Source organism: Heterocephalus glaber, unplaced genomic scaffold, assembly GCF_053883595.1.
Source record: "Heterocephalus glaber isolate CG9 unplaced genomic scaffold, H.glaber_assembly_v1.0 deba00001444, whole genome shotgun sequence".
NCBI classification, from domain to species: Eukaryota; Metazoa; Chordata; class Mammalia; order Rodentia; family Bathyergidae; genus Heterocephalus; species Heterocephalus glaber.
In genome coordinates this window covers 251334-274996 of record NW_028258297.1, presented here as the reverse complement: position 1 = coordinate 274996, position 23663 = coordinate 251334, and the positions used below count along the sequence as shown (strand labels likewise).

Below are 23663 nucleotides of genomic sequence, written 5' to 3'. Positions count from 1 at the left end.
TGTTTTAGGGAGACATCTTCTCTGGAACGATCAGCACTCTTATTGGGGACAGCTCTACCGTGAGGAATCAGCCTCAGCGAGCGGATAGCCCCAGGCGCAGACAGCGCCAACCCATCCCGATCAGCACCCTAGGACGGACAGCTCCAACTGGGCCGATCAGCACCCGATGGGAGACAGCTCCTGCAGCGGAAGAGCAGTTCCCCACCCACGCGGGCCGCGGACCCCAGCTCTGCTATTCGGATTCCCTGGGGCAGTCTCGCACCCACCCCTCAGCGAGCCGCCCCCTCCGCAAACTGCGCACCGCAGCTCATCCGAGGTGCGCAGGCCCGCGCCGCTCCCTTCCTGACTCCCGGTTTAAGGCCTTCGCCCCACCCTGCCCGACCTGCAGACCCTGAGTCCGTGAGCCTGCCTCTCTCATCATCCCATCTTACCTGGCCCTCGCTCCGAAACCGACCCAGCCGCACACCGGTTCCGTAGCTGAACCCGCCCTCCGCTCCTCCCCCAGCCCCGACCGGCACTCTCTCCGCAGCCTCGGACCCGTCCTGTCTCCAGCCTCAGCGGACCCCCCAGCCCAGGCTCGGCCCCCCAGCCCCGGCCCGGCCCGCCAGCACCAGCCTCGCCAGATCCCCCAGCCCCGGCCCCCAGGCCGCCCCCCGCCCCCGCGGAGGCCCCGCCCCGGGCTCGCACCCCTCCCCCTGCGTGCGCGCTGCCGCGGTGTCCCGGCAGGGCGTCGAGGTGTGTGGCGGGCGGGTGCGGGTGTCGCAGGGCGTGTCACGAGGTGAGAGGGAGGGCGCGGGCCGCGGCGCTCACCCCTCCCCCCGCAGCCGCCGGCCTTTCCCGGGAAGATGGCGGATCGCGCGGAGATGTTCTCCCTCGCCACCTTCCACTCGCTGTCGCCGCCCGGCTGCAGGTAGGCGCTCGCGCCCGGGCCGCGCGCTCCCTCGCCTTCCGCAGCCCCTGCGGACCCAGGCCCAGGCTCCTCCGGCCGGCCCAGCCACCCTCCCCGCCGCCTTCGCAGGCCCAAACCCAGGCTCCGCTCTGCTCTGGAGGCCGTGGAGTTCTGCCGCTCACCCCCGTCCCCGGGCCCAGGCTCCCTCTGGTTTTGCCTCTGTCCAGATCCACTTCCCGCTGGGAGGGAGCAGCACCCAGCCCAGGCAGGTGCCCCGTCTGGGGCGGGTCCCCGCTCTGATCCTCTGAAGGGCCCGCCGGTTGGCTAGACAACAGGCTGCGCCTCCGAGTGTCCTTTTGGCCTTGTGGGCCCTCCTTTCCCTGGTGGAGGCCCGGCCGGGCCCACCAGGCCTAGGCAGGGAGGGAGTTAAAAGCCCTGGGGAGGTAGGGAGGGGGTGGGAGGGAGTCGGACCTCTCCACGTCGGCCTGAACGGGGCTCACAGGCGAGAGCCACCCCCACCCCCCACCCCACCCCCCGCTTCAGCTCCCCCTCCCCCTGCTGGCTGCTGGCTCCCGCTGGCTCCTCTGAGGCTGAGCCGGGGACCCACGGGGGCCTGGAGCTGAGGGGGAGGGGTGGCTCCTCCAGGCTGGCTGGCTGGGGGATGGGGAGAGCGGAGCCGGGGGTTCAGGATAATGGGAGGGTATAGGGCAGTTAGGGCCTAGGAGCTGGAAGTCTCCAGGCAGCCCCCAGGACCAGCTCCTAGGCTGGGAGTGCAGGGTGGGTGGCTCTTTGACGCTGGCCTCCTCTGCAGGCCTCCCCAGGACATAAGCCTGGAAGAATTTGATGATGAAGACTTGTCTGAGATCACCGATGACTGTGGCCTGGGCCTCAGCTATGACTCGGACCACTGCGAGAAGGTGGGAAAAGGCCCTCTAGGTCCCACCAGCGCTCCCTTGGGGTTCGGGGGTGAGTCTGAACCCACTAGGGGTCCAGGAATTCCTGTGATTACCCATCGGCCTCTTGGCACTGGAGCTTCCTTGGCCCTGGCCCTCTTTTCCTGGCACACACACTGTAGCCCCGGCACTCCGCTGGGGAGGGAGGGGCACCTTTGCTTTGGTGCTCTCCTTTGTGGACCGCTTCCCGCAGAGATGTAGCCCCTCCAGCTGCCGAGGCGACCTCAGCTCTTCCAGACCTGACCTCACCTCCGCAATCTCCATCTGTCTCAAGTCTCCGCCCCTGAACTTTTTCGTACCTTGTCTCTGGTTCTTCTTTTTAAGTTTTCCATGTTTGTTTTCATTCATTCTGAACAACTTCCCTGTGGCAAGTGCTGGGGGACTTCAGGTGCTAGCAGTGGAACAGAACAGCTGCCCTTGGGAGCTTGCAGCCTGGGGCTGGGGAGACATGTAAGATACAAGTGACTGCCCAAGTATCCTGGGCTAGATTCCCACTGGCACACAAGGGTATGACTGGGGGAATCAGGGAAACTGTCCAGAGGAAATGTCAGCCGAGTCCTAAGGTTAACTGGCCAGGCAGATGGAGCAGGGAGGATGGAATTGCTGGCAGATGGACTGACTGGGCCCAAGGCCCTAGGGTTGGTGCAAGGTTGGTGAGTCAGTCTATCTCTCTATGTATGCATTTATCCACTCCTTACTGAATATCCACTGAGCCCTAGGTGTTGCTCCCGGGAGTGGGTGTGCAGCATGGACATGGCTCTGTCCTGGTGGAGTGTGAAGTCTGGTGGAGGAGACAGACCAAAATCCACATACAACAATGGTGAATTCTGTATTAAAATGCTGGTTGCACACATCTGTAATGCCAGCTGTTCAGGAGGCTGAGGCAGGAGGATTATAAATTTGAGTCTAGCTGGGGCAACTTAGCAAGACCCTGTCTCAAAATTTTTTTTTAAAAGGAGAGCAGCTGGTAACATAGCTCAGTGCTCTCTGGGTTCAAACCTCATATTAGGGCTGGTGGGGGGAGCTATGAAAGAAGCAGTACCCATGTCAGAGGTGATGGGCTTTGGAGCTGAGGTGAGTCTACAAGGTGGGTTGGGGCCACTCTGGAAAGGAGTTTGATCTTGGGCATCTTGTCCAGGAGTTTGGGCTCTTGCCGAGAAACAGAGTGGCATCTGTGTGTCTGCAGCAGACTTTCACCTGACGGTGTTGGTGGAGGGCAGAGTGGATGGGAAGGACTCCTGCTCCCTGCTCTCCCTCCCCTGGAGCCTGAGACCCTGGGTCGCTGTTGCCCTTGGGCACAGCCTTGCCATCTCCCTCCCTCCTGCAGGACAGCCTTTCTTTGGGACGCTCGGAGCAGCCACACCCCATCTGCTCCTTCCAAGACGACTTCCAGGAGTTTGAGATGATTGATGACAATGAAGAAGAGGAGGAGGAGGAGGAGGAGGAGGAGGAGGAGGAGGAGGAGGAGGAGGAGGAGGAGGAGGAGGAGGGAGATAAGAAGGGAAAGGAGGGAGGAGGTCCTGGTTCAGAGGTGCCTGCAGGGGAGTCCCTTATCCCCTCACCGTCCCTGGAGGAGCCCCACAGGAAGCGGCCCGCCACTCTCTACCTGACCACGCTGGGCGCCCAGGTGGGTCCTGACCACAGCATACTAGAGCTGAGCCTGGGGTCCATGCCTGGGACCCGACACCCCCGGGCTGCAGGTGGGTGCTGGAGTCCTGAGTGCGACTGTTTCCTCCCCCACCCCAGGACTCCCTGAACAACAATGGAGGCTTTGTCCCTGCACCTGCAGCCTCCTGGCCCCAGACAGCGCTCTGCTCACCTGCCCTGGAGCCCCGCAGAGGTGAGGGGGCACCTGGCGGAACCTTTGGGGGGCTGGGAGGGGGTCCAGCCCTCGAGGTGACTGCGTCCTTCTCCGCAGAGCGCCCCGGGCCCCTCCCACCCCTGGAAGAGGCAGCCCGGGAGGCACAGGGGCTGCCCCTGGGCTGTGACTGTGAAGGGAACCCGGACTCGGTACGGCCCGCACCCGGCGGGGCCTCGCCCTCCTCCTCCGACCCCGGGATCGAGGCCGACCTGAGAAGCCGCTCCAGCGGGGGCCCTGGCGGGCGGCGCAGCAGCCAGGAGCTGTCGTCGCCCGGCTCAGACTCGGAGGACGCGGGCGCGCGCCTGGGGCGCATGATCTCTTCCATCTCGGAGACCGAGCTGGAGCTGAGCAGCGACGGCGGCAGCAGCAGCAGTGGCCGCTCCTCGCACCTCACCAACTCCATCGAGGAGGCCTCGTCGCCCGCCTCCGAGCCCGAGCCCGAGCCCGAGCCCCCGCGCCGCCCGGCCTTCCTGCCCGTGGGCCCCGACGACACCAACAGCGAGTACGAGTCCGGTTCGGAGTCGGAACCTGACCTCAGCGAGGACGCCGACTCACCGTGGCTGCTCAGCAACCTGGTGAGCCGCATGATCTCCGAGGGCTCCTCGCCCATCCGCTGCCCTGGCCAGTGCCTGTCCCCCGCGCCGCACCTGCCCGCGGGCCCCGAGGTGGTGCCCGCCACGCACTCGCAGGACCCCGAGGTGCCAGCAGGACCTGGAGTGGAGCTGGTGGACATGGAGACGCTGTGTGCGCCTCCACCTCCCGCGCCTGCGGCCCCACGGCCCGGCCCAGCGCAGCCCGAGCCGTGCCTGTTTCTCAGCAACCCTACACGCGACACCATCACGCCGCTCTGGGCCGCAGCTGCCCGCCGCGCTCGCCCTGGTCGTGCCTGCTCGGCCGCCTGCTCAGAGGAGGAGGACGAGGGGGATGAGGAGGAGGCCGAGGACCTTGGGGCTCCCCCGGGGGCCCGGGGGCTGGGCTGCACTGCACCGCTGGACGCATCGCTGGTGTATGATGCGGTCAAGTACACCCTGGTGGTGGACGAGCACACGCAGCTGGAGCTGGTGAGCCTGCGCCGCTGTGCCGGCCTGGGGGACGCTGGCGAGGAGGACAGCGCCGGGGAAGCCAGCGAGGAGGAGGCCAGCGAGGAGGAGGCCAGCGCCGCGCTGCTCGGCCGAGCGCAGGGCCCAGCGGACACCTCTCCGGATAGCCCTGACCTCACCTTCTCTAAGAAGTTCCTCAACGTGTTTGTCAACAGCACCTCTCGATCCTCCAGTAAGTGGGAGGCGGGGACAGAGAGGGGCCCCAGGTCCTTCGCGGGCCCCAAAGTGCACAGCATACGGACGGTCTGGGGCGCCCAGGGCTGGGCACAAGCCTCTGTCCAGGAACTTGGCAGCTGCAGCTCCAGGCCAGGCCTTTGAGTACTTTCCTCCCCCACCCCACCCACCCTACCTGAGTCCCTACCTCTCCCCATGTCTGTCTCTCAGGCACAGAATCCTTTGGCCTTTTTTCCTGTCTGGTCAACGGGGAGGAGAGAGAGCAGACCCACCGGGCTGTCTTCAGGTATGGCTGCCCTGTGGCCTGGGTGGTCCCAGCGCCCATCCACAGACATTGCAGGACACTGCTAGGCAGGATCCAGCCAGGCCCGCCCCAGCTTCCTAACCGCTCTCCTGACCTCAGGTTCATCCCTCGGCATCCAGATGAGCTAGAGCTGGACGTGGATGACCCAGTGCTGGTGGAAGCTGAAGAGGATGACTTCTGGTTCCGTGGCTTCAATATGCGCACTGGGGAGCGAGGCGTGTTCCCGGCCTTTTACGCCCATGCAGTGCCTGGGCCTGCCAAGGATCTGCTAGGTGAGGCCCTGTCCCCAAAGGTCAGCTTGTCACTGCAGATGCTTCCTCTGTCCCCTCCTGACCTGGGCCTGTGTGACCCACAGGGAGCAAGCGGAGCCCCTGCTGGGTGGAGCGATTCGATGTACAGTTCCTGGGCTCTGTGGAGGTTCCCTGCCACCAGGGCAATGGCATCCTGTGTGCAGCCATGCAAAAGGTCAGTGTGGAGGAGGCCTGGGCACCTGCTGAAGGCCGGCATAGCTCCCGGTGCCTCTAAAGCCCCTGGCCTCCTCCGGCGAGGGACAGGACAGCCGGGTTAGGCACGCTGCCCTGAGCAGACTCTGAGCAGACCTGAGACAGAGGGCAGCTGCTGTCCCGGTCACCTCCAGTCTCCGGACCACTTTAGTGGGGGCTTTGCCTTTCTGCCAGCCCCTCTTCCCCTTCACCCGCTTTCTCCTGCCCCAAAATCCAGACCTACTCTCATAGCTCCTTCCCTGGGAGCCACTTGCTCACTCATTCGTTCGTGTGGCAGATACTCACCAATGCCTGCCCATTTATTTGCCAGTCCTGGGGATGGTTCTGGGGCCCAGCAGAAAGCAAGACGATCCACCCCTGCATCCAAGAGTACCCATGAGCTTACAGTGAGAGTGCAGTGAGGAGCGGGGCCTTGGGGGGTTCCTGTCACCTGAGCCAAGAGGAGCAGCTGGCAGAGGAACAGAAGGAAACAGACCGCGGGGTGCAGAGTGGAACCCCAGTGGCCAAGCCCACTTCTCATCTTCCAGGGCCATGCCTCACAGTCTTTGGGGCCCAGTCTTCAGACATAGCTCCGAAGGGGGGTGAGAGGCCCTTGCAGGCTCTAAGAACCTTTCTCTTCCTCCACCTTCTTCCTCAGATTGCCACTGCCCGGAAACTGACTGTTCACCTGCGTCCTCCTGCCTCCTGTGACCTTGAGATCTCTCTTCGGGGTGTCAAGCTGAGTCTGAGTGGAGGAGGGCCCGAGGTGGGGGTCTCGGGCGGGGGACTAGGGGAGGCTGAGGTGTGGGCTAAGGCACAAGGGTGGTGCTGAGTGACCCTGGCCTCCTCTGTCCCACTTGGTTGTCTCTGCCCATCTCTGCTCCAGTTCCAGCGCTGCAGCCACTTCTTCCAGATGAAGAACATCTCCTTCTGTGGCTGCCACCCCCGAAACAGCTGGTGAGAGCCTACCCTTCCCTGGGAGCCCTACAAACCTCCTGTGCTCCAGTTCCCCCCTATGGAGAGAGCCCCCCCCCCCCCAGCTGTGGCACCTGTTCAGACCTGGGCTCTTGGGCCAGACAGGGTGGAGACACAGATACACAGATGAAGTTCTGGCAGCATCAGTGGGTGGTCTGGGGGACATCTGGATGGGCACTGGTAGGCTGACCTGTGGAGGAGGTGAGTTCTCCGGGGACCCGGGAAGGCAGAGCTTAGGAGATGGGCCAGAGATCATCCTGTTTGGGACCAGCTGGACCAAGGCTGTGGGGATACACTGGTGAGGACCCCAGGCTCTGTGACCAGGTATAAGGGGAGCATCAGGGGTGCTAAGGAGCAGCTCAGTATCAGTGGAGACAGAAGCCCTTTTGACTATGTGGGGAGCTTATACTTCATCCTGTTGGTGATGGAGCACAGAGGGTCCTTATGGAGGTTGGCCCAGGCAGGCTGACCAGCTGGCTCTCCCTGTTATGTAGTGTGGATTGACCAGGTACGACTGAGGAGATGGGCAGCTGCAGAGGTGGCCTGGAGGGAATGAGGGCCCCATTCACCTGGGTAATGGGCAGACAGTGACCCATACAGAGGAAGGAGATGAAGAGAGCAGTTAGACACACTGAGGCTAGAATGGCCCTTGATCACGTGCACCTGGAGTTGAGGAGGGAGCCCCGGCCACAGACGAAATGGGCAGGTAGAAGAGGAGAGAAAGGGAGGAAGAGCTGCTGAGGCCGAGCAGGGGAGGGGGTGTGTGTCTGCACGTGCATGTGCACCCTCCTCCCAGGCGCAGACCCCTGCCCGGAGATCCCAGTGTCCCACAAGAAGGAGAGAGGAGGCGGGACCGAAAACAGCACCAAGCGCAGGCTCTGGGGCAGGAGGGAGCTGGAGGAAGAGGTCCTCAGCTGTGGAAGCAGGGGACAGGATGCTCCTGGGCTGCGGTTGAAGCAGATATGAGGGCATTGGAGTCACTGGGAGTCTGTGAAAGAGCAGGAGGGCTGTTTGCTGGCTGGAAGGTGGCCTGTCAGTCTTTCATCTTCTCACTGAGGAGGGGGCTGTGGTGCCTCAGACTCAGGCCAGGTTGGACCCTGCCCAGCTGCAATTCCAGGAGGGAAAAAGATGGCCATGCAAGCGGTGTGGGGGTCCGATGTGGGGTCCGATGTGGGGTGGATAGGCAAGCTGAACAGCACTGTGCACTCAGACCTTCCTGATACCTGTGGCTTCAGATCCCGGCCCAGGCCTCCACAAGGAGTACTAAAGAAGCAGACAGATATGCAACTTGCTCCATTGTGAGGCTGATGGTAGATCAGGAATGTGCTAGGCACTCTGGGTTTGGATGAAGCAAGGATATGCAGTGTTAAGATCACAGACTGCCCTGTGGACTTCCTGCACTACCATAGAATGGCTGTGTGTCTTTGATCGAGAGACTGACCTCCCCTGTGCTTAGCTGTCTGTCTGTCAGGACCCAGAGAGGCCAATGTGAGTTAATACTACGGAGTGCTTGGGATGGTGCCTTCATAATAGTAAGCAGCATCTGGGGTTAGCAGTTACTATAATTACTTGAGACTGGTCTTGTGATTTGTTTGTGGGCACAGACCACAGTGTCCTGGCAGTGATACTATTGTGTGCTTCCTGTCTGGTGGGGCCACAAAACCCCAGAGCCCTGAGAAAGTAGATCAGATTGCCCACAGTTTTGGATGGGGTCTGGAGTCCTGCACAGCAGAACTGGCCACCCCTCCTGCCAGACAGCAGCGAACGTTAATGCCTGGGAAGGAGAAGATGGGCAGATTCGCAAAGGCAAAGTGATGGGCTGTGCTGGGGCGGCAGAGGTGCTGCTGCAGTGGGAATGAAGGATGGAGAGATGGGGTGCGAATGTGCGCAGGATCAGAGGAGAGGGCCAGCCATGCAGGAAGCCCAGGCCAGGCAGAGCCAGCTCTGAAGAGCGGGACAGCGTGGAGGTTTTCTGGTTGTCTGGGGATCTGAGCGCTCCAGCTCCTCTGGGTGCCTGGCACTGTGTCTGAGCTGGGACCCAAAGAAAGCGCCTTCCGATCATGAACTGCCGTCCTCTCCCCAAGCTGCTTGTCCGCCTCTCATCCCCAGACCTTTCAGGGAGTCAGTGCTCTGATGCCCCCACCGCCTTCCCCACAGCTACTTCGGCTTCATTACCAAACACCCTCTGCTGAGCCGCTTTGCCTGTCACGTCTTTGTGTCTCAGGAGTCCATGAGGCCGGTGGCGCAGAGCGTGGGGTGAGCAATGCCTGTGCAGGTGGGAAGGAAGCTTAGGGGAGGATTCGGGTCTCAAAGGGCACGGTGGTGTGCACAGCAACGCTGGGCTGGCGGGCAGAGTCAGATGGGGAACTGAGGCCCGCACCTCTCCCGCAGCCGTGCCTTCCTGGAGTACTACCAGGAGCACCTGGCCTACGCCTGCCCCACAGAGGACATCTACCTGGAGTAGCCGCCCGCACCCTCAGCTCCCACTCTACAGCTCCAGGACAGCTGCAGCCGGGGTGTCTCGGAGCCACCGTGGCTTTGGCAAGGACTGGACTGGGGGCACGTGGGGCCCCACGTCTATGGTAGTCTCTGGGCTGAGAACTCTCACCCTGCATCCCCAGGGCATAGCTGTGGGGTCCCAGCGGGTGGAGCCCCGGCGCCTCCCACTTCTCAGTGCATCCTTTCTGTTGTCCGCGCTCCTGACCCTCAGTCTCCCCTTTCCTCCCTCTGTCTTTGCCCCTTTCTGTGCCTGCAGGCCTTGCCCTTTGCTCTCTATTTTGGGGTTAGAACCGGGCGGGGGGCGGGGGGAGGCGTGTGGAGGAAGGGAGGCTCAAGGCGGCCGGTGATGAAAGCTCCCCAGTGACCCCTTTCCATCCGTGCCCTGTAATTTATAAAGGAACTTTAATTTTTATAGTGAATCTCAAGGGGTCATCCCATCCTTGACCACAGGGACAGAGAGGGACCCATCCTTTAGGGAGCTGGGGGAAGCAGGGAGCAGTTCCTGAGGGAGTCTCGGGGTGATGAGGAGTGGTTCTTGGTGCCCACTGAAGCCCCCGTGCTGCTCAGAGGAGGGGCCCTGCCGGGCGCTGCCCGCTCATCTGCTTCGTCGCTACAGCCCCACAGTCCAGGAAAATCTGCCCGCGCGGGCACGCTGTGTACGTGGACCCTGCCCGTGGCCTCAATAAACTCTTGCTTGGTGTGAGCCTGCCTGTTTCTGGGGGTGCCGCCTGTGACAGGAGACATGGAAACCCCAGGGCTGTGGGGACGGAGCGAACCCTTAAGAACTGGAAGTCGTGCTGGGAGGGAGGTGGTGAGGCCTCCTTAGGGCTGGAGGCCCCAGGGAAGTCCCCACTTACACTTGCTTGGCGCGGAGGAAGCCAGCGCCAGAGAGAGAAGGCACTGGCTACAGCATCGAGTCCTCCCCATGTGAGGGTTGGGGACTGGCACGGACTCTTTGAAAAGCAATGCACAGTATTTAGATCTTAAAATTGATATTTTTAAAGTTCTGCACATAGGTGACTTTTTCACCATGCCTATAGATGACTCTAGGTGCCCCTCCAGTCTACTTTCCTGGAGCACCGATGATCCCCACATCCCAGCAGGGGTCAGCATGGCCAGGGTGACCCTGTGGGTGGGCCTGTGTCCCTTGCCTGACCCAGGAGTGGCAGGACAACAGAGGAAGGCTGGGAATGAAAGAGGTGGGAGTGCTGACAACTTTCTACACAAACATTTAAAAATACTGTGTGAAAATCACCCATCTCCACTCAAATGTCTCGGTGAGCTAAATGGACTTTAGGATGTGCCAGCACAGGCTGAATGCGCCCAGAGTGAATGCGCCCACACGGGGGGACAGATCAGGAACACGTGGATGGTTGTGCACAGTGGATCTGCAGCATCTTATTCCCTATGCTGAAGCATCCCATGCATCCAAGAAGACAAGGAAGGACACCTCTCTATGAACACTTCCGCTGCTCCGACGATGTACAGAGGCAGGCGACCCTTGGGTGTGTGTGTTTGAAACCAGGCCTGGTGCCAGCCCTCAGGCTGGGCCAGCTGCACAAGGACCCTGTCACCTCTGCTCTTCTGCCCTGGCCAGCTGGGACTTCTCTGTGCCCAGCTGCCCTCTGTTCTCCCCGGGGCCCAGCCTGTTCCTCCAGTGTGTCCATGTGGGCACCCTCTCCTTGGGGCAGTGTTGGACGTGCCTGGTGCTCTTCCCAGTTGCCCCCACCGCCATGGTCCCTCTGCAGCTCTGGCATTTCCTGGAGCTTGGCTTCCTGCAGGCCTTCCTCAGGCTGGGTCCTGGGTCCTCTCACTGGCAGCATCCATCCTGTGCACTTGATTGGGTGGGCAGTGCTTCTACTATGTATTAACTTCTACTTCAACTGGTGAACAACCTGAACTGGGCAAGGGGGTGGTGCTTGTCTGTAAGGACACTGAAGTGGCCCAGGGGATGAAACAGTCACCTTGAACTCACAAGAGACTTTTCCCCACCTACCCTATTCACCTTGTCTGTGTTTGACATTTTTTCCCTAGTCACCTGATCTGCAGGCTGGCTGCTATCCCAGATTCCTCCTTCCTGTCACTCTCATCTCTGTGTTGTCACCCTGAAGTCTGTCCCTCACCCCATGCCCCCTCTCCTGGATCAAACCACCTTGAGTTTCCTCCTGGATCTTTGTGCAACAAACAGCCTCCTTGAGGCTCCCTGCCTCCACCAGCACCTGCAAACTGTCCTGCACTTGTACCTGCCTCTCACACTCTGCAGCTGCTCCCTGTGCAACCTCAGCCTGGCCCACCTCAGTCCCACACCTCCACCACTTCTGCCTGAGTTTTCCACGCACACCTGCCACCCTTCCCTGAATATTGCTGGGTGACCTGTCCTGCTGCGTGCCAGGGGCCTGGAGCTGTTGCAGCTGACTGCTCCCTTGTGCTATGATCCTGGCCTAGGCAGGAGGTTTCAGAGCTCTGTGATGCTTTCAACTCCACTGCTCTCGGCTTTTGGAAATCCAGCTGAAGGATAGTATCCTAAATACAAAGCTTTCTACAGAAAAGTGTTCATTGTATTCTTGTTTAAAATAATGAAAGTGAGGGCCAGCGATTTAGCTCAGTGGTTCCAGTGCCTGCCGTGCAAGCGCAAGGTCCCAAGTTCGATCCCTGGTACAAAAAAAAAAAAAAAGGAAAAAAAAAACAATGAAAATGGGCTGGAGCTGGAGCTCAGTGGTAGAGCATGTGCCTAACAGGTTCAATCTCCAGCACCCCCCCAAAAGTAAGAAATAATGAAGGCGTAAGAATATCTAAATATTGATCAACAGGGTTCAATAAATTAAATATTTTACCCAGTCTAAATACTGGGTCTATGAATGTTTTGGCACAGGCCTGTTGTCCCAGCATCATGGGAGGCTGAGGCAGAAGGTTTGCAAGTTCAAGGCCAGCCCAGGCAATTTATTACAAAAGGCTGGAGATGTAGCTTAGGGGTAGAGCACTTGCCTAGCCTGTGATCCTCAGTACTGCACACAAAAAAAGAAAATATGCAAAATCACACAGAGTATACTAGAGACAGTGTTGGAAATGACTGAAACAGGAAAAACAATTTGAAACCACTGGCCCTTCACTTGGCCCGTGCTGGTGTCTAATGGGTAATCACCTTCTGCTATGGAAGAGCAAGAAATCTTCGGATCACAGTAGCTGTTCTGAACACACGTCCTGCACAGGGGCCTGATGTGTGACTGCTCAGACCACCAACCCCTGCCCCTCCCCACCTCTAGCTTCTCCACACCTCGGAGGACCCTGTTTCTTTACCACACACCCCTTGGTCAGGGAGACAGATGGGAGGCTTGGAGCTTCCCTCCTCCCCACATTTGGCTGCCTCATGAATAAACTGTGAGGGTGAATCACTGCCAGAGGTGAGGTTGAGGGTATTTCTCTTCCTTTTTTTCTGAGAATTGTCTTAGTTGTCTTTAGTGTGATATGTTGCACATTAGAGACCTTCAAGCGCAGAGGGGATGCAACTCAGTGATGGGGTCTTGCCTAGCATTTGTAAGATCCTGGGTTCATCCCCATCACTGCACTAAATCAATCAATCATCAGTAAAGGAGAGAGAAGAAAGGTTAAAATCAATATAGTTTTACAACCCAAGTTGAGTGCTGCTAATCTTGGTGTATTTTTCTAATCTTTTTGCTACATGTGAGCATTTCCATTTTTAGCCTGAATTTTTTGTTTGTTTGGGTTTTTTTGGTCCTGGGAATCAAACTCAGGACCTTGTGCTTGAGAGGCAAGTGGCAGCACCACTGAGCTAAATCCCTGGCCTCTCAATTTTTGTTTTTCTTTTTGTGAGACTGGGAGTTGAATCCAGGGCCTTCATGTGAGGGACTTGGCTGAGTAGTAAATGATTAAAATGCAACGCACACCGGCTCTATGAGGAGCGAATGGTTAAACTACAGGGCAAAGAGCACACAGGCTGTGTGAGAATTGAATGGTTAAACAAGTTCAGGTCAGCGAGGCATGTTGTGCCTGGCCGTGTCCTTCCCCTTTCCCCAGAAAAAACCGCCTAGCCTTGAGACAGCTCCTTGCCCAGACTGCTTTTCTTCTGCTTTTTTCTCTTACACTGATATTTTAAACAGAAGCCAGAGAGTTCTTGACTTCGGGGCTTTTTCTCCAGGGAGTCTAATGATGGGCACTCTTGGTTGAGACAGCCCCTTTCGACCTCTCGGTAAGTGAATTAAGTCTTGTCTCTAAGTAATCATTCGTCCCCTATGCTGCCATGGTTGGGCACTGAGACACCTTCACATTGAGGTGCACCCTCCAGCCATTTTTCATTTTTTATTTTGAGGCAGGTCTTGCTAAGTTGTTAACTTGCCCAGGCTGGGCTCGAACTCGTGATCTTTCTGCCCCAGCTTCCCTAAGCGTGGGCTTCATATATTTTTAAATCATGTGTGGCAAGGAGGAGAAAAACATAATCAAAGGAATGGATTTTAATTTCCCTTTACAACAAAACATAAATCTGAAAAAAAGATATGCAAACAAATAGATCTGAAAATTAATAAGCTAGAACAAATATTTGCTTTTCAACAAGTGGACTGAAAATAGGTGTGACGGCAAGAATCCCAGGAGACCAGCCAAGCAGGCTGGAGGGGCAACTGCTGGCTTCCTGCTGGCAGTGTCCCTAAGGACGCAGGTTCCTACCTTTGTCCTGTGTCTTGAGTGAGGAACTTTTGCCCTCGGGGTTGCACGAGTGCTGCTGTACCTCCAAGCACATGCTCAAGTTCGGGCAGGAAGATGCGCAGGTGCAGAGGGGCAGGTGCTGCCTTCCCAGAAGCTTCACCAGGAGCTGGAGTGAGCTGTGGCCCAGAGCATCAGGGATGGAGGGAAGTCAGACGGGTGCCCTCCCCAGGGTTGGGTGACCCCAAATGCTTCACCTGCTGGGTCGGAAGCAGCATACCCCTGTCTGAGATCCTTTGAGACTATCATAGGGACAGAGAGCAGACAAATTACCTGGCCCTTAGTGGCACTCATTAAATGCAAGATTTGTGTCTTGCTCTGAGGTAGGGTATTAACAGATGCTTTTGCTAAAGAGCAGTGACTGTTCACTTGGGACAACAGACACCCAGTGGCTCACTAAAAGCAGAACAAAGCTTGACTTTTATTTCTTTTATGCTTTGTTACCTTAAGACTTTAGGTCAGATCTTTGCTCATAGGCGTATTAATCATTTAGGGGGTGTCTGTCTCAAAGCTGGCAGTACAAGGTTGAGTAGCCCTAAATTTATATAACCTATCTCACCCTCCTTCAAGACTAAGGACATCAACAGGCACCCAGAGTTTACAGTCATTGCCCTAAACCTGTGCTTACCTTAAATTTCAGCAGAGCCTCTGAAAAACTGAAACTTCCTCAAGTAGACACAATCATCTCCTGAAGACTGATTGCCTTTTCGAGTGATAAGGGCTTCTCCAGAGTCATCTTGCAAAACAAGAACTGAGAAAACAATAAAGCTCACCACAGGCACTTAATAAAAGTTAGTCTCATTCCTTTGTTCATGGATCAGTCTGATCTCCTTTAGGGCTGTGCCGCCTTCAGCTCCTCAAGCTGAGGTTGCTTCCCATTTTCTTTTACTTTCTAACTCTGCCTAATAAATGTGCCTATGTCTTGCATTGATGCACCCTGCAATGCCAGCTTGGGTAACTTATCAAGACCCTTTCTCAAAAAGTAAAAAGGCTGGAGATGTAGCTCAGCAGTAGAGTGATGCTGGGTTCAGTATCCAGTACTACACAAAGAAGGAGGAGGAGGAAGAGGAGAGGAAGGAGGAGGAGAAAGCAGAAGCGGGGAAGAGGAGAAGGAGGATGTGTTAGTTACTTTCTCTCTCTCTTTTTTGGGGGGAGGGGTTGGTCTCACTATGTAGTTCAGGCTGGCCTGGAACTCATGGTGATCCTCCTGCCTCTACTTCCTAAGCACTGGGATTACAGGCATGTGCCACCATGCCCAGCTATTTACTTTCTTGTTGCTGAGACAAAATACCCAACACTCAAAGTTAAAGGAGGAGAGGTTTATTTCGCTCCCAGTTTGTAGAGGTTTCAGTCCCTAATTGGCTGGCTTCAAGGCAGGGTGGCATGGCAGACAGGCCTTGCAGAGGAAAGCAGTTCATGGTGAGCAGAAGGTAGCAAGAGCAACAAGGGACAACCACACCTCTTTCCATCCCTTATACTTTATCCAGGATTCTTAGGGCAGGTAGCACTCACACCCTTAATCCTAATGCCCTAATCAACTCCAGGTCACACACTCTAGATCCAGCCACCTCTGAAAAGCCCCACCTATGAGTGTATGAGGCTTTGTGGGGGAACATCTAGACACAGCCATAACAGGGGAAGAAGAAAGGAAAGGAGAGAGAGAGAGAGAGAGAGAGAGAGAGAGAGAGAGAGAGAGAGAGAGAGAGAGAGACAAGAAGGGAAAGAGGAAGGCACAGAGAGCAAAATCTTCAACCAAAAGCTTGGAGAAGATCCTCTGCACAACAAGCAGGGAGTTGAAAGTCCTTCATGCAAGGGTGAGGTTGATCCTGAAGTGATTGGCACCCCCAGAAGAGAGGACAGGACACCAGGGAATGTTGCCTTAATGCTGAGCAAAGTGCACCACACCCCTGAGGAGCAGGTGTGGACATAGATTTTACTGGGTTTGGGGATGCTGGAGCCTCCTTCTAGAGGTGCTTTCTAGGCTCTTTCTGTCCCGAGTGAAGAATTGTTCCAGACAAATGCAAAAGGTAGCAGTAAGGTTTTACATTTTTTAATGTAGGAAAAGAAACAGGCTCTGCAGAGTGAAAAAGTAGGGGAAAAGATACACTGTATAGCACGAGAGTGACTGCTAAGCTCAAAGCTGACTGATCTTTTTGTATCACCCACTCCTTGGGCAGGCATCAGGTCTAGGCCACCCTATGGAAAACCTGCTCCAGTTCTCATGAGAACTTGTGCAGGCTTTGGGGGACTGTTCTGCACATGGGATTTTGTGATTAACAGGTCATGCCCACTTCTCCAGCTGGCTTTGCTATGCCCTAGTCTCCTGCTTCATAGGTATGGTGGAGACAGGTCCAGATGGGAGGTAAGTGTGGAAAGGATCAGCATGCAACTCAGGGCCTCTCCCAGGAGCTGAGACCCATCTTACAGCATCGGTATAAAACTCAGCTTTCAGCCCTGGGTGGGTAGAATTTCCTGGCTCCTGCAGCACCCAAATCTCTGAGCCAGGCTTCAGAACCCAAAGTCAGCCTGTCTGAGCCTGATGAGCCCTCATAGGGTAAGCAGAAATGCCCTCTTACACAAACAGCTTTGCAGGAAGGAGAATGAAACAATGCAGACCCATCGGTGCAGTGAGCCTTGCCTATAATCGCAGCACTCTGGGGGCTGAGGCAGGAGGATCACATATTGGAGCTCAGCCTGGGCAACTTAGTGACTTAGTGAGATTTCATCTCAAAAAAATCCAAAAAAACCCAGTGATGTAGCTCAGTGCGAAGACCCCAGGTTTAATCCCCAGTATGCAGAGAAATTAAAGAAAAAAACGGAGCCCCTCAAAACAGCCACAAAACACAGCTCTGACCATTGTTTGAGCTGATGACAAAATGATGATTTTGCTGGGGTTTTTTCTGGTTTCCTTTGTGCTGGAGACCCCTGTAGTCAGGTTCCAGTACCCACCTGCCCAGTATGCGATGCAGGCCTGAGAAAAAGAATATACTAGGAGACAGAACTATGAGAGAAAGAGGGATGCCAGGATGACCAATGCCCGTGCAACTGACAAAGGCGCTGGCCAGGCCCAGCACTGACTACAATTGGCAATCAACTGGGGTAAAGGTGACCTGTGGTTTCTATGGAAATTAATATAAACAAGGCTCATAAAGGACAAGGCAAAGCATTCTCGAATTAGGAACAGAATAGACAAAATATATGATTGTAATTGGAACATTGTCCTTCTACTCTGAAGATTTTAGTTGTGGGAATGGAATTTGGGTGCGAGTTACTCTGACCTTGACACGTAGGCTTCAGCCAGACTCACTTCTATAAACAAGCCAATTGTGGGGTTAGCTCTTCACACCGTCTTCGGGCATGATCAGTATTACGGTCCTCTGCACCTCTGTGCAGCTGGGGGCAGCCGCTTGTTTACCCCGAATGTAGAGGCAATTTAGCGACTTAGACTCTGTCCCAAAACTAAAAAAAAAAAGAAATTTAAAGGCTGGGGATATAGCTCAGTAGGAAGGCCCTGCGTTCAATCCCCAGTACTGGGATTAAAAAAAAACAACAAAGCAAAACCCAGAAGAGGCAAATGTAAGCAACCACATATTCCATGGAACGGTTCTTGGCTCCCTCTTCTGGTCACTTGCGGGATGAGTGAGCCTGGAAGGAAGATGGTTGAAGGACAGGGCGGGGAGAGGCGCGAGGCAGGAGAGTGCAGGTGCTGTCCGGCCTCTGCCAGTCACTTGGGCCCCAGATGCCTCCTCTTCCTCTCTGGTGCCTGAGTGGAACCACATAGGACATCACATTTTTGTTCTGTCCATTCCAAGTGCCCCTCCAGAAGGGCTCCTTGAGGAAGATGCTCTCTGGGAATGACAGTCACCAGCGGGCAATAGATTATCTGATGCTCATAGAGAAAGGAGTTTTTTTTTTTTAAATCAACAGTAGAGAACAAAGGGGAGTTACAATAACATGAGCGTGCACATGGATGTATGTGCGTGCATGGACATGTCCAGGTGCATTATATCTAGCATTATATCTAGCAGTCATCTATGCCTGTATGAGGATGCATTGGGCTAAAACAGGGATGAGAAACATGCATTTATGCATGCAAATAAATTGTAGCAAAACTGAAAGAACAGGAGGGTGGGAAGACCTGGCTCTCTCTGCAACTGTTGGTGCCTAGGGTGGGTTTGAGCACCCTGTCAAGATACTAGCTGGGAAGCATCCCTGACAGGCTCAGTTGTCTGCCTACCCTGCTCCATGATTGTGCTCTGGTATAACCAGGAACACTCTTCCTTTGAAGCACTTATCACAGATTTCTATTGATGAATAAAATACACAATGACATCACAAAGTACACAAATCCTATGTGGCCTGATTGCTTTATTCATATGTGTGCCCCATGTCACCAGCCTGTAATATGGAGAACATCTGGGTGTCCCTGCCCAGGCAATACCTGGTTCCCTCCCCACAATAGGTAGTGACTCTTATAGCACTGGAATCCCATGTACATCTGAAGGGGTTTAGGCTGACCTCTTTTGCTAGACTGTAAACACAGTGGGAACAAGGGAGGGAGGCCTCCTTGGAGGCTGCCTTGCTCCAGCACTGCCTGGCAAATGAACATGGTTAGCACCGTGAACACACCACCCCAGTGAAGGGGGCTGGAACAGGGGCCTGCAGGTTGTGCCTGGGTGTTTTTATTCATTTAGTTTTGCAGGAGGATTCTTTTTTTTGGTACCAGGGATCGAACTTGGGACCTTTTGCTTTCAAGGCAGGCGGCAGAACCACTGAGGTAAATCTCCCCGGCCCCCAGGATTTGGTCTTTTGATGTGATACTTGGATCATGCATTTGCTTCAGTTCCTCTCTATGCTCATCAGAAACCGAGGCACTCATCAAGGTGTGTGGGCCTCTCTGGGCCAGCATCACTGGCTAGTGGGGCCACCCAAGATGCAGCAGGACTTGGGGTGTGGTCAGCACGGCCCTCAACCAGAGTAGAAGCGACCCAGTATATGTCTCACAGATTTACACACATACACATGTCCACCACATACCCCATTCAGGTCTCATTCCAGCAAGGCCACTTTTTGCTGCAAGTAACAGACACCACCCATTTTCTTAGACAGGCAGGGTTTATTTCCTTACACTCTGCTCTGCAGCAGGCATCTGGAGACTCTGTGGGTTAGCAGCTGTACAGTGTCCATCCAGGGCCATTGACTCAGCCACAGCCAGGCCCTCACAGGGAGGACTGCCCCAACCTTTCACTACCAGGACCAATCATGGGCTTGTGACTGGCTCAGACTGGGAGGTGGAAATGCCTTCTGCTGTTGGAGGTGAAAGTGCCTCTATCCACCACTGAAAAATGTGGGGATCCATTAGTAAGGAAGACAACAGAAAATTTACCACATGGACATATCAGTACAGCCAGATGACACTGCACCCATGTGGCCAGCACTGAGAGTCCCCTGGCTTGGGACATGCCACCTGGCCATGTACTGAAATCAGCACACTAAGCTGTGCAATTGCAGGCAGGTGGTCAGAAGGACCCTCTCCCCTAGGAAGCCAATTATGGAGGCAGACCATTGTTGGGAGGAAGCCAGTCAGCCTACCAAGACTGAAGGTCAGGGGGGTGCCATGGGGCCCTGAGAGTAGGGGAAGACACTGAAAGAAGTTTGCGTTTTATTCTGAACATGATGGAACCAACCAGACAGATGTCCATGCAACATCATTTTGTCTGCTGGGCAGAAAATGGCTAGTACTGGATCGAAGGTGAAGCCAGGAGACAGGAAGTACAGGTACAGGCAAAATGTAGAGCTCTGAGAGGGGAAGGGGCACCAAGGGGCTGACTCGGGGTTGCTGAGACACCAGGGGCCCCTTTGCCCCTCCTCACACCACCTGGAACATGCAGCTCATTACCTGATCCAGACGTGCTCCTGACAGGAACCTAGGTGGCCAGTTCCTCAGAGAATGTTTCTTCCAGGAAAATCTGCCTGTCCCAGGAGCTCTGTATTTTCACTCCTCTCTGGCCACTATGCTGTCCAGCCCTGCCCCACCCTCAGTCCTGCACTTACTGTGGCTGTGTGGATGTGTCCAGACTCCAGGCAGACATGTGTACACACTGACATGCACGGATCACCAGGGAGGGGCAGCTGGGAGGCAGGACCCCTGGGCTCAAATCCCAGCACAACCTCCTTCTGGCTGAACGACCTCTGACAAGTCACTGAACTGCCCAGTGCCTTAGTTTCTTCACTGGTAACACAGGGGTGCAGCACTGACCTCACAGTCGTAGCAAGGATTAGATGAATGCTCACACCTCCAAGTCTCAGCTGGTATAATTTCATTATCAACACAAACTACCTCCACATGCCTGGACCCCTCCCTTCACAGTGCCCAGGGCCAGGAGATTTGGGGGAATTCTCCTGTGGTCTTGGCCAGTGCCCTCAGGGCTTCGGGTCTGGGCAGTAGCAGCAGGCTGGGTGGGGGGTGCAGCTGGGCTTGCAGCAGATCTGCAGGCCAGGGTCATCACCCCGGGACACCTGGCTGGGGCCGAAGGTCATGGCTGCATCAAACCGGGCCTTCAGCAGTTGAAGGTGCTTCATCGCTCCCAGTGCCTCTGGGGTAACGTCAGCCTCAACCTCCAGAAGGTTGTAGTTCTCACCAGGGTCCTCAGATAAGTCATAGAGCAGTGGGGGCTCATGAGCGGTCAAAGGGCTGCTGGCATGGCAGGCAGGGTCTGGGGTAGTATCGCTGTGCGTAGAGCCTGGGGAGGGGTCAGGTGTGGGCACAGGGCAAGAGCAGGGGCCAGGGCTAGGGGCGGGCACTGGGAGTCAGCAGGGCTGGGGTAGGGCAGCCAGAGAGAGGGAATTACCCTGAGTGAAGAAGTGAGCCTTATACTTCCCACTCCGCACAGCGAAGACCCCACGGACCTCGTCTGGGAAGGCCGGGTAGAAGAAGAGAGACTCCCGAGGGCTCTGGGGGCAGAGTCAGGGTCAAGGGGTGGGAGGGCCTTTGGCTGTCACCCTTTTTGGCCCACCCAGCCACCTCTTGAATGTCATTCATCAAAGGAGATGCAAGATGCAGATACCCCAGGCACTGCCACTCTTACCCCAGGAGGACAAGCTGGACTGAGGGGCTGCTAGCCCTACCTTGCCTGAGCCCAGCAGCACAGGGCTGAGGTCCACACCATCTAGGGTGACATTGGGCAGGGGGGCACTGCTCAGGGCTGCCAGAGTGGGAAGCAGGTCCAGGGAGCTGGCCAGCTCATGGGTCACACCTGGGGCCAAAGGGCTGCTTGTTACTCCACTTTCCAGCAAGGTTGGACAGGCAGGGCCAGGAGCCCAGGAGGAGAGGGCCGACAGACTGACCTGGAGTGATGTGGCCTGGCCAGAAGGCCACAGCAGGCTCTCGGACACCACCCTCGAAGGTCGTCCCCTTCCCACATCGCAGGAGGCCAGAGCAGCCACCACGTGACATGCGCATGGTCTCAGGCCTGGGACACACAAGAAAGTCATTAGCAACAAGGGCCCAGGGCCTTTGATTCACTACTTCTGAGTAAGCAACAGATCCACACTTCTGAGTTTCTTGCCCTGAAATGGCCAGCGCATGCCGGTCCCCTCTGGCTTACCAAGACCTCGGTTTACCTGTGGCCCCCTACCTGAGATCTAGAGGTCACTGTAGGGACAGAATCTCCACAGTGCCCCTCACGCCACAGCACCATCAGAGCCCTGGCAATCAGTGCCCTGCCTGGCTGCATACCCGTTGTCAGCAGTGAAGATGACCAGCGTTTCTCCCAGCAGCCCCAGGTCACCTACAGCCATCATCAAGGCCCCCACGGCTGCATCCAGCTCCATCAGGGAATCCCCAAATGGCCCTCGGCCCGAGCTCCCCACGAAGCTCTGCCCACTGAACTGAGGGTAGTGGGTGTGCTGGGGACAGAAACAGGACTCAGCCTTGGTGAGCATCACGGGCAGTGGGGAGGGCAGAACTGGGATACTCACGTGGGAGGCGTAGTACAGAAAGAATGGACGACCTTGGTGCTGGGCATCAGCCATGAGGTCTCGGGCGAAAGCCACATAGCGGGCCTCTAGTCCAGGCAGCCAGGGGGGCTGAACCTCCACAGACAGATTGGCCAGCAGTGGGATGGGAACCAGCCCCTGGTCACAGACACCATCACAGCGGGTGGCCGCTGGGAAGCAGGTCAGGTTCTGGCAGGGGCCCTAGGAGGACAGCTCCAGTGAGGGGTCTGGGCTGTGGGGTGGGCTGGGGGCACTGATGATCCTGGTGGTTCATACCTGGTCATGGGAGTACGGGATGCCCAGGAATCGATGGAAGCCCTGATGGGGGGGCAAAAAGGCCCCCCTTGGCCCCACCCCAAGGTGCCACTTGCCAGCCATCCCTGTAAGGTAGCCACGGGCAGCTAGGACCTCAGCCAGGGTCACCTCCTCCAGGGGCAGCCCTCCCTGGGATGTGGGACCCAGAACTCCAGGGTACATGCCCGTCCGCACGGGAAGCCGGCCAGTCAGGAGGGCAGCCCTGTAGGGACAGGTCAGGAGCCCAGTGAATCCAATGGAGATGAACTTGGAAGAAGGGAGAGAGGGGAGGGAGAAACTGGGACTCCCCAAAAGAGGCAGCTCTCTCCTCCCACACTACAGTCCTGAGTGTCTCCGGGAGGAAGTGGATCAGCAGGGGTCGGGGTGCGGGTGAGGCTTCTTTGCTTACCGGGAGGGTGTGCACAGAGACACAGGCACGTAGAAGTCTGTGAACCGCAGCCCCCCTGCAGCCAGCCGGTCCAGGTTGGGGGTGGTAGAACTAGGGTGCCCATAGGCGCCCAGGTCCCCATAGCCCAGGTCATCAGCAAAGATCAGCACAATATTCGGAGGGCTGGTAGTGGCCAGGCTTGCAGCCCAGGCCACACAGAGGGCCCAGAGGGCCTCCATGGAATGGAACAGACAGGATTACTTCCAGAGACCCTTGGGGAGGAGGGTAAACTGGCTCCTTCAGGCTCTCCTCTCTTCTGAGGCCCAGGGCCTAATCCCTGACCCTGATCCTTCCCTCCCCTGAGAACCTAGAATCCAACCCTACGCTCTCCTGGGACCCCAGACCCCTGGCCTCCCCTCCTTTAAGACTCAGACCGTTGTCCCTCCCTTCCCAAGACTCTTGGGCTCCAAGACTCTTCCGAGCCCACTTCCCGAAGCACCAGCGAACCTGAGAGCACCGAGGCCCGCTGTGTCACTTGCCAGAGACCTAAAAGGACCAGGACCACTGCAGGTTCTCGCGCGCGGATCTGGCCGCGGTCGCTCCAGGACCTGGCTCAGGCTCAGGGTACAGGCAGCCACAAGACACTGACCCGCGGGCTCAGTCTAGCACTTAGTCCTAGTTCTGCACCCAGCGGGACTAGGACGGTGCTGGAGCGGGGAAGGCAGGCAGGGAAGCGGGGTGCAAGCGTCCTTCCGCCTCAGACAGAGTTCGGCCGAAAGCGCTCAGCCCTGAAGACCGCCTGGGGGGCGGGGAGGGGGCGGGGAGAGGGCGGGCGGGGCGGGGCCTGATGGAAGCGGAGCGGGGCCTAGGCGAGGGCGGAGGCGGGGCCTGCCGAGTGGAGCGGATCAGGGCGGGGTGGGGGCGGGGTGGGGCGGGGATGGAGGCGGGGCCGGGATAGGCGTGGGGTTGCTCACATCCGCTCTCCACCTCTTCCTGCTCTGCTGAACGCCCGCCCGCGTGGGATCGAGGA

The 23663-nt window shown here is 56.8% G+C and overlaps 2 protein-coding genes and 1 long non-coding RNA gene across 4 annotated transcripts; 1 reads left to right on the top strand and 2 right to left on the bottom strand.

Moving 5' to 3' along the window:
- The first annotated feature begins 748 nt into the window (after window positions 1–748).
- Window positions 749–9940, top strand: Mapk8ip2 (mitogen-activated protein kinase 8 interacting protein 2). Of its 2 annotated transcripts, XM_087213604.1 has the most exons (12): window positions 749–910; window positions 1701–1806; window positions 3170–3469; window positions 3589–3682; window positions 3761–4975; window positions 5188–5263; window positions 5381–5553; window positions 5637–5746; window positions 6422–6529; window positions 6650–6720; window positions 8896–8994; window positions 9130–9940. In XM_087213604.1, exons 1-12 carry the CDS (start codon window positions 846–848, stop codon window positions 9200–9202), a joined length of 2490 nt encoding a protein of 829 aa, XP_087069730.1. In that variant the 5' UTR covers window positions 749–845; the 3' UTR covers window positions 9203–9940. The 2 variants fall into 2 exon arrangements, with proteins under 2 accessions (XP_087069730.1, XP_087069731.1); XM_087213605.1 differs by lacking the exon at window positions 9130–9940 and having other exon boundaries at window positions 8848–8994.
- Window positions 9941–19049: 9109 nt separating this feature from the next.
- LOC147827429 (uncharacterized) lies at window positions 19050–20184 on the bottom strand. The gene is made up of 3 exons (XR_015452193.1): window positions 20008–20184; window positions 19853–19926; window positions 19050–19291 (listed from the first exon to the last, which is right to left on the bottom strand). It is a non-coding gene; the product is annotated as an uncharacterized LOC147827429 (long non-coding RNA).
- A 66-nt stretch (window positions 20185–20250) lies between these two features.
- Arsa (arylsulfatase A) lies at window positions 20251–23409 on the bottom strand. The gene is made up of 9 exons (XM_013072604.3): window positions 23141–23409; window positions 22655–22905; window positions 22228–22468; window positions 21934–22152; window positions 21692–21861; window positions 21301–21425; window positions 21082–21209; window positions 20805–20907; window positions 20251–20696 (listed from the first exon to the last, which is right to left on the bottom strand). Exons 2-9 carry the CDS (start codon window positions 22870–22872, stop codon window positions 20377–20379), a joined length of 1524 nt encoding a protein of 507 aa, XP_012928058.2. The 5' UTR covers window positions 22873–22905; window positions 23141–23409; the 3' UTR covers window positions 20251–20376.
- Between the last annotated feature and the right edge of the window lie 254 nt (window positions 23410–23663).